This window comes from Paroedura picta, chromosome 15 (genome assembly GCF_049243985.1).
Source record: "Paroedura picta isolate Pp20150507F chromosome 15, Ppicta_v3.0, whole genome shotgun sequence".
In the NCBI taxonomy this organism is placed as follows: Eukaryota; Metazoa; Chordata; class Lepidosauria; order Squamata; family Gekkonidae; genus Paroedura; species Paroedura picta.
Window position 1 is genome coordinate 26,847,157 of NC_135383.1, and position 17,471 is coordinate 26,864,627.

At 48.2% G+C, this 17,471-nt stretch overlaps 1 protein-coding gene and 1 long non-coding RNA gene across 10 annotated transcripts in view; one reads left to right on the forward strand and one right to left on the reverse strand.

Moving 5' to 3' along the window:
* The window catches only part of SYNRG (synergin gamma), an 89,715-nt gene extending 72,547 nt beyond the window's left edge, over positions 1–17,168 (reverse strand). For 4 of the 9 annotated variants that reach the window (XM_077312485.1, XM_077312483.1, XM_077312484.1 and 1 more), the window contains exons 1-8: positions 16,969–17,168; positions 11,167–11,207; positions 10,239–10,357; positions 8,512–8,642; positions 6,484–6,589; positions 6,060–6,171; positions 4,015–4,317; positions 2,836–3,063 (exon numbers count right to left, since the gene is read on the reverse strand). In XM_077312485.1, coding sequence (XP_077168600.1) covers positions 2,836–3,063; positions 4,015–4,317; positions 6,060–6,171; positions 6,484–6,589; positions 8,512–8,642; positions 10,239–10,357; positions 11,167–11,207; positions 16,969–17,111 — 1,183 coding nt within the window. In that variant the 5' untranslated portion in view covers positions 17,112–17,168. The remainder of the gene's footprint in view (positions 1–2,835; positions 3,064–4,014; positions 4,318–6,059; positions 6,172–6,483; positions 6,590–8,511; positions 8,643–10,238; positions 10,358–11,166; positions 11,208–16,968) is intronic. The other 5 variants (XM_077312490.1, XM_077312489.1, XM_077312488.1 and 2 more) reach the window with 3 other exon arrangements.
* Positions 1,631–6,048, forward strand: LOC143824792 (uncharacterized). Its single transcript, XR_013226879.1, has 3 exons — positions 1,631–1,694; positions 3,931–4,274; positions 5,543–6,048. It is a non-coding gene; the product is annotated as an uncharacterized LOC143824792 (long non-coding RNA).
* Positions 17,169–17,471: the final 303 nt, after the last annotated feature.

The window sequence follows — 17,471 nt, forward strand, 5'->3', positions numbered from 1 at the left end:
CCTTCTGCCCACCTCCTCACATGACTTGTCTGGGGCACTTCCATCAAACCCTTTCAAAGATTGAGTCAGACTACCACAAGCAGTCCTGTCAAAGCGGCAGACATCTGGCTCAAAATTATACACAAGGGAAGAGAGAATTGTATTCAGAGGTCACAACACACCCGTCTGCTTGTGGTGGGCACTGCACAGCTTGTCTGCCACGTTCTTGTACTTCCTTCACGCTCTTTTTCCTTTGTTCACAGAGCACCACTCAACACTTGGTCATCCAACCAAACGGCCCTGTGAAGGATGACTTCACTGTCAAGGATGACTGCCGGCACCCAGATATCAAGACAGACTGAATGTTGATCAACCAGAACAGGGATAGTCAAACTGCGGCCCTCCAGATGTCCATGGACCACAATTCCCAGAAGCCCCTGCCAGCATTCGCTGGCAGGGGCTTCTGGGAATTGTAGTCCATGGACATCTGGAGGGCCGCAGTTTGACTATCCCTGAACCAGAAGGTTCTCAGTCTTGCCTCATGAGTGAAAAGCAGCGAGGGAGTGTTCAGACATGGCACACAAGCTGTGTCCGTACCCGTCCCATAGACTGAGGGAGGTTTGTTCTGACACTGGAACACAGCTTCCCATTTTCCACATCACAGGGACATCAGGGCTTCTGCCCACACTGAGCTCCTGAGAGGAGCTGGCAACTCTGCGGGATGTTTATGAAAACAAATGTAGGTCAACCCAACCAGCCCTGTGGCTCATTATGTGGTTTATTAAATTGCTCCTAGTGAGAATTACGGCCTTCCTTGGCCATGCTGACATTTTTGTCTTCAAACATTCATTACCAAGAAATGTTCTGCCCAGAGAACACCTACTACTTTCCTTCCTACAGCCTCCAGACATACTCAGGCAATCTTTTCCTCTCCCATGCCAAACTGCAGAGTTCTGCCTTGAGAGTAAAGGGAAATGGAATTAGTTTCCTGAGAAAAGGCTTCATAGGACAACAGCTCATGTATAAAATCAAGCACATCTGATTGGTGGCAGCTGTCTCTTGGTTTGTGTTAAGAAACATCTAGTTCAATCTTAGATTACAGTTTGCACTTGACAAGTAGATACTATCACTCTAACTTCAAAGAACCCAACCCAAATACTTTTTAAGGAGGCTTAAATAACATGGTCACATTATGCACTCATTAAGAAGAGAGCATTTCATTCCAGCAAAGTTCTTCGATTGTTAGATTATTTAGAAGAAAGGTCATCCAAACAGCAAGACAGAGAGAGCGCAGAGAACAAAACCTATCTGCACTCCAAACCTTTGGGGAAGTGATCAACTAGAATTCTAAGCTGAACGATATTACTGATAAAGCTTATGGACCTGACATGTAGTGGTCTTAGATCCCACTGCAAACTCTAAAGTCTACCCTGAACACCAATGGCACTAGCCACATATTGGTAATGAACTCAACAATTTGACTGTGTCCTGGGTTAAGTGCTTCCTTTTGCCTACCTTAAATAACTCCCTATCTGTAACATAAATAAAGCTGGACTGGGGTTGTTGGGAGGAGTTGGGACTCATTACTTACCTGATTGGCCATCTGTACAATGAACGGTCAATCAGGTCGGCTGTCCCGCCCCTGGCTGCATTCTCCTCCAACTTCTTCCGTGTGGAAGAAATGCCAGCCTGTTCTGCTGGGTGGACAGCAACAGGTAAGCCAGCCAGCCAGCACGACTGGGACCATAGTCAGGGGGAGGGTGGTTGCCCCGCCAGCAACTGGGGCCTGGGAGGGAAGGGAGTCAGCCTTGGCCTCTGCAGTGCAGGGGCTTGGAGTGGTGCAACTCGAGGTGTTGCCTTCTGCCATGAGTGCACCCAGCTGGTGTGCAGGAGTCTGGAGGGAGGGAGGCAGCCCCAGTCTTGGAGCCACGGTGGGCTGGGTGCTGTGGGGAGGCATGAAGGAGGGCCTGGGAGGGAGGGGGACCCCACAATGTGAGGCCTTCCCGCTGCCTGCCCATCTGCCCGCCAGCTGGCGGGAGTTGGCAGGGGGTAGTGAGCCCCAGCCTCAGGGCTGTGGGTGGTGGCTGGGCACTATGGGGAGGTGGCGAGGAGGGTCCGGAAGGGAGGGCCAGGAGGACAGCCTCAAGAGCAGGGCCGGCACAGTGTTGGGGCTGCTGCCGCCTCCCATCCCAGAGCAGTCAGGGCAGCCTCCCCAGTTCTAGCACCTGTCGCATTCCTGGGTACATGGGGTTCTGCTGCTAGTCTTAGAAATATCTCCCTAACTTAATGACAATACCACTTAGTATTACTACTGCAATTTTTAAATGTCTGAAGTAATGCAACAAGAGTTGCAAAGTTACAACAGCCCCATAAAGGAGGATAGTATTATTACATTTCTGATAGAGGGGCTGAAAGACTTGACTACCTAAGGCTAGCTAGTGAATTTATGCCAGACGAAATTCGAAGTGGGAACTCTCTTATTCATCGTTCAGCCTCTCAGCTGTGGAATGACACCAGCTCTCTACTTCAGGGGTCTTAGAAGCAAAGGATTTCCCCCTCCCACAAGATTAACAACAACAAGAGTCAGAAGACAGCATGCACAGCTGGGATGGCATTTTTCCTGAAGACTGGTTACCAGGAGGACGGAATCATTTAAAAAGAAGTGTTAGGCTTCAGGCTTATAAACACAGAGCATTAAAATCAGAGCAGTAGCTTGCTTGTGTTATATGTGAGTAAGGAGAAGGGACTCCCCATTGTGTCATTTTTCAAGCAGGGATTCAGAGCTAAGTCAAGCTGGCATTCGTGTTAAGAGGTTAGCGCACTCCAGCGATAGCTGAACATATGCAATTTGCTCACCATGCTGTTCGACTGACAGGTTTTGGTCTGAAGCCTTGTTTGCCCCTGCTCTCAGGGTGCCCTTTGCCAGCTCCCCTAAAGGCTTGCAGTTATTGGCCGTTAAGCTTTGGTCAAGGCAGTGGACAGCTGCAGTAACCAGCTCAATTTCAGGCCTTTTAAATTTGATTTGAGTCTCCCCAAATTCATTCAAACTGCAAGGGAGTGGAAGCTGCTCTTCTGTGGAATGGCCTAGACAAACAGAGGAGGAATTATTTGTATACGGCTCACCACCTTGATGTTGGAGCTTCCCCCCACTCCAGCTCTATGCTGTCTGGACAGGAGAAAAGAAACTCTAGCCACTCAAGCAAGCATGAACAAGCACCCCTACAAGGCCAAAGAGCTGATGCAATGTACAGTTCCCATGTCCACTGTTAAGAGCAGAGGTGCTGCGTCGCAGGGGAGAGGGGAGGTGCGGGCGTTGACACCCAACTGAAGCACCCAACCCTATTACACACCCACTGGTCCTATGGGTGTGTAGGTGTCTTTGTGTATGGTGATCAGGGGAGGAAGAAAGGTTGAAAATGCTCTGCAGAAAATATTACATTGTTTTAAATCATTTCAGAAAGTTAATTACAGCAGTGCAAATGGATCTAGTGCCAGTCAAAACTGACAACTGAAAATGTGATTCTCTTGAAGGAAGGATTACAAGGGCTGTTACAGACCAACAAGACTTTGGGGGTATAAGTTTTCGGGAGTTAAAACTTCCTTTGTCCAGAGGGATTTTAGGATGCCTTAATTTAACTCATTTAATGTGGCATAACCTTTTGGTGAATGCATGTTGGTACACACCAACCTCAATATTCTTAGCAAGGAACCCTCTACACAGGATTCCAAATCCACTGCGACCTCAGCCACATAATGTCAAGATCCTTGCTCCAAGGCAGTATTCATGCCCATAATCATTTGCAGCTACACTTTCACAGCCTCCTGGTTCCATGCGCCTCCCAAGTATTGAACTAATGACAAGAAATGTCCTCACACCCACCCAAAGCAGCCTGCTTTCCTTAAGCTTTTCCTTTCCTTTAAACCCCTTTCCCCTCTTTGGCTTTTGATTAGATGGGATTTCTCAAGCCCAGAGATATGATTGCATGATCAAGACTGACAGCTTTTGTTCCACCACCAAAGTCATGGCAAGTTTACCTGTTTTCTGAGTGTTTTGTGAAGTTGCAGAAGGAGAGAGATAAGGACCCTGCTCAATGGTACCATGGAGGATGGAAGACACTGGAACCTGGACTGGAGGGAGGGGCTGGGCTACAGCCTTCTCGCAAAGCCATTGCCCAGCCTGGGAAGAAGGATGGCAAGACTGAAAAGGCTGAGAAGAGGTTGGAGGCACGAGAGCCGGGGGTCCGACGGGCCCCTGTATAAAGTCACTAAACTCCTCGTCGTCAGGAAAGGCAGAGGTATGGGAGACAGACACAGTGGAATGGGATGGCGTGGGATGATCTGCAAAATGGAACGCACACAGACACACACACACAGATGGAAAACAAATGAAGAAGAGACAAAACAAGTCTTTCTTCTAGGAGAAGTGAGAGGTGGGTCACATCTAATGATGGGGAAGCACACCCGCTATAGTGCCTCTTAACTTCTGGACCAGGTTATTAGAACTGTTGTTTATCAGCACTTCTGTACAGATGACCATTACCCTGGTTTGCTCGTTATGTGTGGTTTGGCCATCCACAGAATAAGATGCTTGTCATGTTTCTGAATGACTCCCCCCCCTGCCCAACTCAACAGTATATTTATTTATTTAAAACATTTATATCCCACTTTTCCTTGTGGTTCACTTGTCCAGTGGTGTATGTTAAGACAGAAGGAGGAGAACCATATACTAAACAGGCTGGCCCACACTTAGTTATTTTAGCTGCTTACTTCATTCATATCCCACTTTTCCCCCCAAGGAGGTCCCAAAGGGGTTACCGCATTCTTCCCTTCCCTTTTACCTTCACAGAAACCATGTGAGGCTAGGCTGAATTTGTGTGACTGGCCCAAGGTCATCCAGTGAATTTCCACGGCAGTGTGAGGATTAGAACCTGGGTCTCTAAGATCCTAGTCCGACACTGTACCCCTGCACAACTCTAGCCTTCTGCACTCTTGAAAAGATAACCCCGCTCTCCAGTTGGAATCTGCATGGCAGGTTGCTCTCTTGAGCAGGTGACAAAACTGAAAGAAGTGGCTTGCATTTCCAAGTTAGACTTTATTTATGGTTGAAAGTATAACACTAGTTGATCAAAAAAGGAGGGGCCTTCTTGGTGGCCGTGTTAAAAGTCAGCTTGGTGTTGTGATTAAGAGCGGCAGCCTCTAATCTGGAGAACCAGGTTTGATTCCCCCCCCCTCCTCCTCCTCCTCCACATGTAGCCAGCTGGGTGACTGTGGGCCAGTCAGAGTTCTCTCAGAGCTCTCTCAACCTCACCTTCCTCACAGGGTGCCTGTTGTTGGGAGAGGAAGGGAAGGCGATTGTAGGTTGCTCTGATTGTATGTTGATTTAGGTAGTAAAAAGTGAGGTCCAAAAAAAATCATGGAATTTCAGTTGTTGAGTTTGAACTTATTTTTATGGACCACTGTTTAATGTGCATTTGGAATTTTTGAGTTTACGATTGCTGTTTTAATCTCTTCATCATTTACTCTATCATTTGCCATGTTTCATTCTGTTTGTGAACTGCTGAAGACTTCACAAGTAGCAGATGTTCAAAATAAAGAAAAAAATTCAAAAGGAAAGAAATGCTGGCAGCACTGCATCATCCACAGAAGAGGCAACCCACTTTCCATTCAAAAGTGAAAAGAAGGCTGCCTGTTCACCAGCTCTGGAAATGGCAAACACGTATTCATTCCCTTCAGTCGTGGACTTTGAGACCATCCAAAACTGAATGGGGGGTCACCAGCAGGTTTTGAACCATGGCTTAAGGACCACAATACTAGAAGATGAAACACAAAGAAAGCCTCTGCAAAGTGAAAACAAATATGCATGTAGATCTGTAACAACAAAGTTTAGAATTTGCTACCAGCTTCTTAAAATCGTCCAATGTGTTAACTGATTTTAAATAATACTAACGTAACCAGGATCCAGACACAGTAAAGAACAGGGAGAGCCAGCAGATGAAATAACATCTCCATGTGTTTTTATTACTATTAAACCATGTAATTAATTACATGTTTGATTTCAAGTTTTCTCCAAAATAGAATACCTGCATTTTTTGGATGAGATGTTGGTGTCGGGTGCAGTTTAGCATCTCTGGAAAACCCATCCAGGTTCCCTTTAATGGCTTCCAATGCATCATCTCTGCTTTTCTCACCCATCTGAAACACGAACATGAGACACTTTGAAATGGCTTGAGCAGTACTTTAAATTTTTGTTGAAAATCTGGTGCATGTTTCAAAAGCAGCTCTACCTAGTTCACAGCTGTCTCAGCAGCCCAGTTCTGGTTTTGCCTCTGAGGAGCAGTCAGACAAAATATTATTCTAGTGTTTACTGTAAAATCTTTATGATCCATTTCTGCTGATTTTAAGTTTTATGAGCTGCTTTGATTTTCCAGCCAAACAGAGGGATGGTGCTTAATTATTTCACAGGACTTGTAAGAAGCAGCCATTGAAATAGCATTTGCAACATACCTTTGGTTTGACGCTACTCAAAAGCCTTAGCTTTTGTTTCTGTTCCTCAAACTGGCGCCTTTTCCTTTCCTCTTCTAAAAACTTTTGTTGGTGTTCATATCTTTTCCTGAAATGATGCAGACGCCATTCTAATTAAAAACGTTATTTATGTCCTATGCCGACATAACATTTAATACAGTTTGTTTTACAAATTCCCATAGTTCAGCATTATCTGAATGCCTACATGGTGTTCCAGGCCTAGATGCAAAAGCATGGTCTGCAGTGGGTTTGCCAGTTGCAATTAACCACTATGGGCGCACCAGGCAAGCTAAGGCTGAGGCAGTTTCCGAGCCTCTTTTTGTTCAAGGTGACAAGTATGTTTTATTGGGGTCTCCCTACACATACCTTCCAGGGGTAGGCTTGGCTCGGAAATCTTAAGCCACCGTCTACCATGAGGCAGAAAATAGACCAAGCCTCACACAGAGAAATGAGATGGTAAAACAAACTGTACCACTTCAGACTGAGGATGTGAAGCCATGTTTTGTAATATAATGACATAGAGCAAACTGTACCTGCTTCAGACTGCAAGGAAGGGATTCAGTTTTTCAAAATTTCCTTACATTATTGCATATAAGTCAAAACTAGCATAGCATGCCCAGGGAGGCTAGTCTAGAATGTGTTTCTCTGATATGCTAATTTCTGAATTGCAAATAGTTTTTACAGGAAAAAGCAAAATATGACTCTTTCCACATGCAGTCTGAAACTATATTGCTCATTCACAATCTTAAAAAAAATGTACCCAATTTATATGCCTCCCCTCCCAGAAGGCTCAGGGCAGCTTAAAAAGGTAAAGGTATCCCCTGTGCAAGCACCGAGTCATGTCTGACCCTTGGGGTGACGCCCTCTGGTGTTTTCATGGCAGACTCAATACGGGGTGGTTTGCCAGTGCCTTCCCCAGTCATTGCCGTTTACCCCCCAGCAAGCTGGGTACTCATTTTACCGACCTCGGAAGGATGGAAGGCTGAGTCAACCTTGAGCCGGCTGCTGGGATTGAACTCCCAGCCTCATGGGCAAAGCTTTCAGACGGCTGCCTTACCACTCTGCGCCACAAGAGGCTCATTCATAGGACATAGGAATTGGTAAAAATTAACCTCCTCCTCTTGCATGGGTGGAAATTTAAGATAGGATACAATTCCCTGTATGGAACCACCCTGCCCAATTGCAATATTTTTAAAAAACAGAGAAACTACATTTCCTAAGGTAAATGTTAATTAAGAGTAAAGGTAAAGGTAAAGGTATCCCCTGTGCAAGCACCGAGTCATGTCTGACCCTTGGGGTGATGCCCACTAGGGTTTTCATGGCAGACTCAATACGGGGTGGTTTGCCAGTGCCTTCCCCAGTCATTGCCGTTTACCCCCCAGCAAGCTGGGTACTCATTTTACCGACCTCGGAAGGATGGAAAGCTGAGTCAACCTTGAGCCGGCTGCTGGGATTGAACTCCCAGCCTCATGGGCAGAGCTTTCAGACGGCAGCCTTACCACTCTGCGCCACAAGAGGCTCTTCAGGGCAGCTTACATGGTTTGTAATAACAGATTTAAAACATTTGCCCATTAAAATTTAAAAACTCAGCAATTCATTGAATTTGCTTCCATGTCTTAGGCCAGTGGGGTAATAGGAGTAAAGTGATCAGTACTTTATTGTCAGTAAGTGGCATCTAGGTGTTATTTCTGTGTGTTCCTGTTTTGGTTTCTTCGTTTGTAGGGTGGCCTGCTGTTGATGATGAATTGTAGGCCTCAACCACAGGCCTGGAAGAATAGCTCTGTCTCTCACTGCCTTCTTCTACAGATGTAGACCAGACCAAAGCCAGGCCTGAATTTGGGGTCAGGAGCCCATTTAACCAGTTACAAAGACCACCCAACAATACCAAGAACATTAAGAATGCTCGTGCCAGAAGGCAGAGAGCGTGTGATTCTGCGTACCAACTCCTTGGTTTAATGGACAAACAATTCATATGCCCCATCCTGGACAAGAGAGCTAAGCACCACTTACTGCTGCTCTTCAACAAACTGCTTCCGCATGTCAGGGGTGTACTGAGGAGCTGCTGGGCGCATTCCAAGGAAGGGAGCCTGCCCCATGTATGGCATTCCAGCTGTAGGCATCGGACCCAAAGACATGCCACCCTGCAAACAAATTTGAATTTCAACATGAAATTATCACTTTAAAAAGAAACCGAGGTATGTCTGCAATGGCTTCATAACTGATGAGACACTTAAGCCCAAGCACTGAACTTCCTGCAGCCTGAAAAATTCACAATCTCTATTTACAGGGGAACCTCAGCACTTAAGGACAAACACACTCATTATGAACACTCACTCATTTTTATCAATTAGTCACCAGATAGTTAAAGATGTGCCAAATATGTCTGTCTCATCCCAGCTGGTGAAGCAGTACAAGAAGCGTTGTTTTTTATACCCTGCTTTGCACTGCCTGAAGGAGTCTCAAAGCAGCTTCCTCTCCCCACAACAGATAATCCGTGAGGTAGGTGAGACGGAGAGAGCTCTGAAAGAAACTGCTCTGGGAAAACAGCTTCTAACAGCACTGGGACTAGCTCAAGGTCGCCCAGCTGGCTCCATGTGGAGGAGCAGGGAATCAAACCCAGCTTACCAGATTACAAACTGCTGCTCTTAACCACTACAGCAAGCTGCAGGAAACCTTTTGAGTTAGAATCAATGCCACCTCCTCATTAGGTCTACCACAGGGGTAGTCAAACTGCGGCCCTCCAGATGTCCATGGACCACAATTCCCAGAAGCCCCTGCCAGCAAATGCTGGCAGGGGCTCCTGGGAATTGTAGTCCATGGACATCTGGAGGGCCGCAGTTTGACTACCCCTGGTCTACCACATGAAACAAGTATATTCATGAGGGCAAGAACACATGGAAAAATACCTGGATAGCTCACCTGATAGAAGATGTCCCTATATCAAATGTATGTTTAAATGCTACCTCATTTTACTCATGAGGACTGACATGGTCTACTGTTGCTGCTACCAAGTGTTTTGGTATGGTGACCCACAAATTCAAACTTACTTGTTATGGTCACTCAGTTTTTAAAAAACGGAGCATACACTAATCACTGTAAAAGCCCAGGACCAATTTTCACCGGCTTCTCCACCCTGTCAGGATCAGTGCCTGTTCCTGCCATAAGTTGACATGGGTTTCTCCATGTTTGTTTGCTTTGCCTTTTGCCTTTCTTTTATTGGGCAAAAGAAAGGCAAAAGGCAAAGCAAACAAACATGGAGAAACCCATGTCAACTTATGGCAGGAACAGGCACTGATCCTGACATTCCTCCGCTCCAAAAATAGCCTCCAAGGCAAAGCAAACAAACATGGAGAAACCCATGTCAACTTATGGCAGGAACAGGCACTGATCCTGACACACCCAGTTTTGAATTGGGATCCATAGGCTGGAAAACCCAGAACTATTGCACAGGGACTTCCCATCTATCCTAAGCTTCACCAAAAGTCTACCATCTCTAACCCACAAAATATTAAGAAAATTCTACAAACAACTTGCATAGTGGTGGGGACCTGTAGCCAAACAAAACTTCTCTAAAGTCTCAGTGGGCAGATTTCCTTGACTCATGGAAGAGCAGTATATAAATCTGTTAATCCACGTCAAGAAGAGCATATTTTGCTTAGGGTTTCATTCTGCCAAGGTCAGTTTGAGTCACTGTTTTCGATACAGACTAAAATCAAACACAAGCATTAATCACAAACCTGCATGGTCATTGTCCCAGGAGGCATCTGAGCACCATAATTCACACCCATCATGCCTTGCATGTTGGGCTGCATGACCGACATCATAGGGAAGCCTTGTTGTTGCATGGGAATCATGCCTGCACCAACACATTAAGGACTAGTTAGGATTCTCACTAGTTTTTAGCTTAAATTAGTTCACTCTTACACTAAATGAGGCCGGCTCTGGCCAGTTTACATGAAACAGAAACGATACAGATAACTGTTTGCCAGCAACACCAAAGACTCAGCTGTTGTGCAGAATTTTAGCAAGCGGCAAATTCAGCATGATATAGTGAGTGGAATTGGATAACCTGAAAAGTACCTGAAAAGTACCTGAATCGACGGCAATTCAGGTACTTTCCAGACCTATCCGAACCGAACCACCCACCCCCGTACTTTAAACCAGTTGAATAAGCAGTATACAAATTCCTGTTCAGCCACTTTAAACTTCTCCCGCCCCAGCAGCCTTTACGGATGCTCTCAGAGGTCTAGGAAGGGCCGAGGGGTGGTGGCGGTGCCAAACAGCCGATCTTGGCGTGCCATTTAAATGACTCTTCTCCAGCTTTCTCAGGCAGTGGCGATGCCCTCCGTTGGCTGATTTTGTGCCCATGGGAGTAGCATAAAAACCTTAGTCCCACACTCAATTCTACATTATCATACATTCTGTTTTCCCACCAAGGAACTGTGGAAATTATATCCTCATGGAGGAAGGGCAGGGGTGTGAGAAGGCTGGGGATCTTTCAAGAACAAGCCAACACCTTTCTTGCAACTAGAGTCACTATAGCTCTTCACCACAACCTGAAAGCTAAAATCCCCAGAGACGTATTTAACTCACAAACAAAATTCTAATAACAGCGTCTATCCAATAAATCAAGCACTCTGCACAGCTTCTAACATCTGTACATACCCTGAGGAGGGCCAAGACCACCTGGCACAGGAAACATGAAGCTGAAATATAGAGAAAATAAATCATGTTTATACTTTTGAAAAATAAAAACTCTATTGCAAAACATTGCCTCAATATTACTTTTACTTCATATATACATTCCCAACATCCATAATGCTTTGTTGCAAAAAACCCCCAGAATCCAGAATGGTATTATGCAAATGAAGATACAGCACTACACATTTATAGCTAAGGTCATAGAATCAAAGAATCAGAGTTGGAAGGGACCTCCTGGGTCATCTAGTCCAACCCTATGCAGGACACTCACATCCCAATCGCTCATCCACTGTAACCTGCCACCCCCTTGAGCCTTCACAGAATCAGCCTCTTCACCAGATGGCTAGGCAGCCGGTGTTTAAAAATTTCCAAAGATGGAGAACCCACCACCTCCCGAGGAATCCTGTTCCACTGAGAAACCGCTCTGTCAGGAACTTCTTCCGGATGTTTAGACGGAATTTCTTTTGCATTAATTTCATCACTAAGGTCAGTAAGAGCTGTCTTTCTTACACCAGTGTATGTATATTCCAAGCATACCTGCTTATTTTTCATGTGTAACTGAACAGCTCTTTTCTCCTACAGGTGAAAGGACTATGTTAAATGCTATTATGATTATGAAGAAAGCAAAACCTGCCTTCCTCCCTGAGCCTCACTGGCAGGTATCCCATTCTGAAATGCAGTGGGAGATGGTATACAGAGCATGCACAGAATCTGTAATGGACTGCTCTCTAAATCAGTCAAATGGTGTCATAATACTGGCCTGCTCTATAGACAAATTATTTGGGAGAAATGTTTTGTGAAAGTAGGGGGGAAAGGGGAGAAATAAACATGTTCAGTGAAATCTATGCAGAAAGAACAATGAACCCCAGCACTACCTACACTGTTTACAAACAGCACCACAGAGTCAGCACTGAGTCTTTGGACAACAGAAAACCTTTGGATAGTCTAGTCCAGGGGTAGTCAACCTGTGGTCCTCCAGATCAGTGGTCCCCAACCTGCGGGCCGCAGCCCGGTGCCGGGCCATGAAGGCCATGGCGCCGGGCCGCGGCTCCCCCCCCCCCGCCGCAGTAAAAAATTTCCCAGGCCGCAAGCTTGCGGTCCGGGAAGCTTCTTACTGCCGGAGGGCGGGGAGAGAGAATCAGGGCCAGGCCGTGCGGGCGTGGCCCGATGCGCGGGTGAGGCCCGCGGCCCGATGCGCGGGTGTGGCCCGTGGGGGCGCGGCCTGCGCGGGCGCGGTCCAATGCCCTGCCGGTCCCCAGCCTCAGAAAGGTTGGGGACCACTGCTCCAGATGTCCATGGACTACAATTCCCATGAGCCCCTGCCATGAGCCCCTGCATTTGCTGGCAGGGGCTCATGGGAATTGTAGTCCATGGACATTTGGAGGACCACAGGTTGACTACCCCTGCACTGGCTGCATAACTGTCCCTTTTGTCACTAACAAGTCATGCAAAGTGCTTTGATGTTGTATGGGTTGAGGCATCATGCAGTATGTTTTCCAAATAACTCTTCTGTGAAAAGCTGCTCAGTTTGAATATTCTAATGGATGTATATCACCATATTCCAGAGCAAACAGCTGTGCCCCATTTGCCAGTTATCACCTTTAAACATAAAGAAAGGTGTGTAACACTCCTTGGAGGGGCAACTGTGTGCATCTGGTCCAGCTGTTCCTAGGATGTGCATCAAAGTAAACTGTAACGAGGTGCAAGGTAGAGCAGTTTATTAGATCTTTATAAGGTAGGATCTAATAACCTGTTCTGCCTTGCACCTTGTTTCTTTTTTTCCCTACCTCCTGCCTGTGCAGCCTTATCTTCTTCTCATCAGAGTTAAAAACCATGGCACTGCTGTCTGTGCACTTCACGACCAGAATCAAAGCAGCCCTTCCACCACCTGCTCTTATGTTATCATCCAATCTTTTTAACTGTAAGGTCCTGCAAGTGGCCTACAACATTTTAAAAAGATAGACATTTTCTTCTTCTACATTTTCTCGATATTCACTCAAAACTGGCACATCACACTGAAATTCTCCTGCTGAAATCATATTTGCATCAGCAGTTCCAAGGATGAATAATCCTCCTTATGCTTCTATGTAAGGATTCCCCTGAGAGACAACTGGCACAAGTTGATCTGCTGTGCAACACAACCCAGTCAAGTGATGCTAGCTACCACTTCCTGAGGCAAATGAATGAAGGCCAAATCTTTAAACATTAATGCCTCTCTAAAGAAGCAAGTGATTTATTCATAAGCATCTATTAAAAAACCACTCTTGCTAATTACAGCCCTACTCTAAGAAACCCACAAAACAAGAATTCTCTCAAATATTAAAATGCAGCCAACATACTGGTATGAATTTACCACTGACCTTGTTCCACCAAAATGGAATCATGTCATTCAAATGTTTCTATCATCATTATTACTGACTTTAACAAGAGGATTTTAAAAAGAGTATCCAGATTCTAATCTGTAAAGACAGAGCAGTAGCTCTGGAAGGATGCATGTTAAGAGTTAAAAGTCGCTGTTTGCCAATCGGAAGGGACAAGATTAATTTTGTATAGTATAATTTATCTTTTGGTATTTAGCTATGTTTTCTGTGATTTCTGTGGTTGTTATGCCAATAAAGGTGTCTTGCATCATATTGATTCAAGTAGCTATAAACTCAGTTCTCCGTAAGTTCTCAGCCCACAAAAGAGTCCATAGGCCTGTCTATCAGAGCTCAAGTCAGTCTTCTTCTCAGATATAATAGGGTGTGACAAAGAGACAATCCAGAAATTAGTTATATATTGGTGGTGCCTTAAGGGATTTTCAGGGAAAGAGATGTTTAGAGGTGGTTCACCATTGCCTGACTCATGTCAGGATTTCGGTACTCTTCAGTGGGCTGACCTATCAAGATCTGACGAGATCATAGAAATCATTGGAAAATCATTGGAAGGGGTCATATAGGCCAGGGGTCCCCAACCCCCGGTCTGTGGCCCGGTGCCGAGCTGCGAGAGCTTTGGCACCGGGCCGCGGCTCCCTCTCCCTGCCCCCCCCCCACAGCAAGAAGCTCGCCATGCCGCGAGCAAATCGGCTGCCGAAGTGGCCAATTAGCTTGCGGCCCGGCAAGCTTCTTGCTGCGGGGGAGGGGGGGAGCACGGCTGCTCGCACGCTGGCGGCACAAATACACATGCTCATACCTGCCGTGCATGCATGTTCGTGCCCCCACGGAAGCACAAATGTGCATGCACGGCGGCCCCCGCGCATGCGTTCATGCACAAAACTGCCACACATGCATGTTTGTGGCCCCGCCGGGCGCAGGCGCACATGCGCAACAGGTCCACACGTGCTCATTTGCACGGGGCTGCCGCACATGTGCGGGGGCCCGGGTCGCCCTCTCCCCCCCACCCCTTGGCAGCGGTCCGCAACCTGAAAACGGTTGCGGACTGCTGATATAGGCAATCTAGTCCAACCCTCTGCTCAATGCAGGATCAACCTAGGTCGTATAGGATAAGTAGCTGTCCAGACAACCTCCTTAGGCAGCTGATACCACTGCTAAACGACTCTGACTATGGAATTTTCCCCCTCATATCTAGCCAATACCGTTCTACACTTAGTTAAAAAGCTATTATTGTGGGTTCTCTCCTCTGCTACCAACTGGAACCATTCCCTGCCCTTCTCTACGTGACAACCTTTCAAATACTTAAAGAGAGCCCTCCTGTCCCCTCTCAACCTCCTCTCCCCAATCTGAACATTCCCAAGTCCCTCAGCTTTTCCTCATAGGGCTTGGTCACCAGGCCCTGGATCATTCTCGTCTCTCTCCTCTCAGTTTTATCCATGTCATTTTTGAAGTGAGGCCTTCAGAACTGCACACAGGACTCCAGGTGCAGTCTCACCAACGCAGTGTCCAGCGGGACTATGACATCTTGTGATTTTGATGTGACGCCACTGTTGATATAGCCCAAGACAGCATTCACCTTCTTTACTGCCACATCATGATCTGGCTCTGGTTAGTAGTTGGATGGGAGACCACCCAGGAAACCCAGGACTGCAATGCAGAGGCCGGCAACATCACACAACTGGTTTGTCTCCTGCCTTAAAAACCCTCATGGGTCACCATAAGTTGTCTATGACTTGATGGCACCATCTGAAACACTTTAAGTGTAACTGTATGAATTCAGACCACACCAATTCAAAACTTCTCTTTGCCAATGCAAAGAACTTCATCAACAAAATAAAACTTCAGAGCTATACACAGTATTACTTAGGCCACGCTCCCTCATAAAAGGTATACCTCGTATTGCCAGTGAGTTCCGTCTTTTACTCTTTTAAAAATGTTTTCACAGTTAAAAAGCAATCACAGAACACACACAATGCAATCGTGGTTTCAGGGATGGCTAACTCTGCAACAGATATTTTGCACTATGTAGAGATGGACAGATCCTTAGCCAGGATGCTTTGGGCTGATCCTGCATTGAACAGGGGGTGGGACTAGATGGCCTGTGTGGCCCCTTCCCACTCTAGGATTCTGTGAGTCTGGTTCAGCCATGGAATGGGCAGCTTAAAGAGGTGGTGAGCTCCCCCTCACTGGCCGTCTTCAAGCAGCGGCTGGACAGAGACTTTCCCTGGATGCTTGAGGCTGCTCCTGCCCTGAGCAGGGGTGGGACTAGATGGCCTGTATGGCCCCTTCCCACTCTGGGATTCTAGGAGTCTCCTTCAGCCGTGGAAGGGGCTGCCTAAGGAGGTGGGGAGCTCCCCCTCACTGGCCGTCTTCAAGCAGCGGCTGGACAGATCCTTCTCCTGGATGCTGGAGGCTAATCCTGCACTGAGCAGGGGGTGGGACCAGATGGCCTGCATGGCCCCTTCCCACTCTAGGATTCTAGGAATCTAGTTCAGCAGTGGAAGGGGCTGCCTCAGGAGGTGGGGAGCTCCCCCTCACTGGCCATCTTCAAGCAGCGGATGGACAGATCCTTCTCCTGGATCTTGAGGATGATCCTGCACTGAGCAGGGGGTGGGACTGGATGGCCTGCGTGGCCCCTTCCCACTCTAGGATTCTAGGAGTCTAGTTCAGCAGGGGAAGGGGCTGCCTAAGGAGGTGGGGAGCTCCCCCTCACTGGCCGTCTTCAAGCAGCGGCTGGACAGATCCTTCTCCTGGATGCTTGAGGCTGCTCCTGCACTGAGCAGGGGGTGGGACTAGATGGCCTGCATGGCCCCTTCCCACTCTAGGATTCTAGGAGTCTAGTTCAGCAGGGGAAGGGGCTGCCTAAGGAGGTGGGGAGCTCCCCCTCACTGGCCGTCTTCAAGCAGCGGCTGGACAGATCCTTCTCCTGGATGCTGGAGGCTGATCCTGCACTGAGCAGGGGGTGGGACTAGATGGCCTGCGTGGCCCCTTCCCACTCTGGGATTCTAGGAGTCTAGTTCAGCCGTGGAAGGGGCTGCCTCAGGATTTAGTGAGCTCCCCCTCACTGGCCATCTTCAAGCAGCGGCTGGACAGAGACTCATCCTGGGTGCTTGAGGCTGATCCTGCCCTGAACAGGGGGTGGGACTAGATGCCCTTCGTGGGCCCTTCCATGTCCAGACCTCTGCGAGCCCAAGTAGCGTTATTCAGTTCCTGCACAGCCAGTTAACTCCGGGCGAATTCCATTCTTCTTTAAATCCCTTCTGAAGCCCACCCGGACGGGGTCCAGAGGTCAATGAAGCAGCGCCCCTCCCGCCGCGGCCGGCCTCGACCCCCCAGAGCGGCAGAGGGGGGCCGCGAGAGACCCCGCCCCGCCCCGCCCCGCCCCGCCCCCTACCTGGCAGGTCCGCCGCCGCCCGCCGCCCCCGAGGAGGCCGAGGAGGCAGAGGCGGCGGCAGAGGCGGCGGAGACGACCCCCGGCGGCCCGGCGGAGGCAGGAGCGGAGGCGCCGCCCGCCCCCAGGCCCGGCCGAAGCGCCATCTTGCCGCCCGGCAGCAGCAGCAGCAGCAGCGGCAGCAGCCCGGCCCGCCCCGCCCCTTCCGGCGCCCGCAGGACCCGCCCCCTCTGGGCGCCGCCCGCCTCAGGAAGGCCGGATCTCCGCGGGGGGGAGGGGGGACCCGCTTTAGGAGGGGAGGGGGAGGGGGCGGGGAGGCGCGCCTCCCCCCCCGGAGCTCTCGCTTCCTCTCTTTGCCCCAAAGCAGGGGGAGTCAAAGTGCGGCCCGCCAGAGGTCCATGGTCCTCATGGGAGGCTCATGGGAATTGTAGTCCCCTGGCCCAGGGGTAGTCAACCTGTGGCCCTCCAGAGGTCCAAGGACTGCAATTCCCATGAGCCCCTGCCAG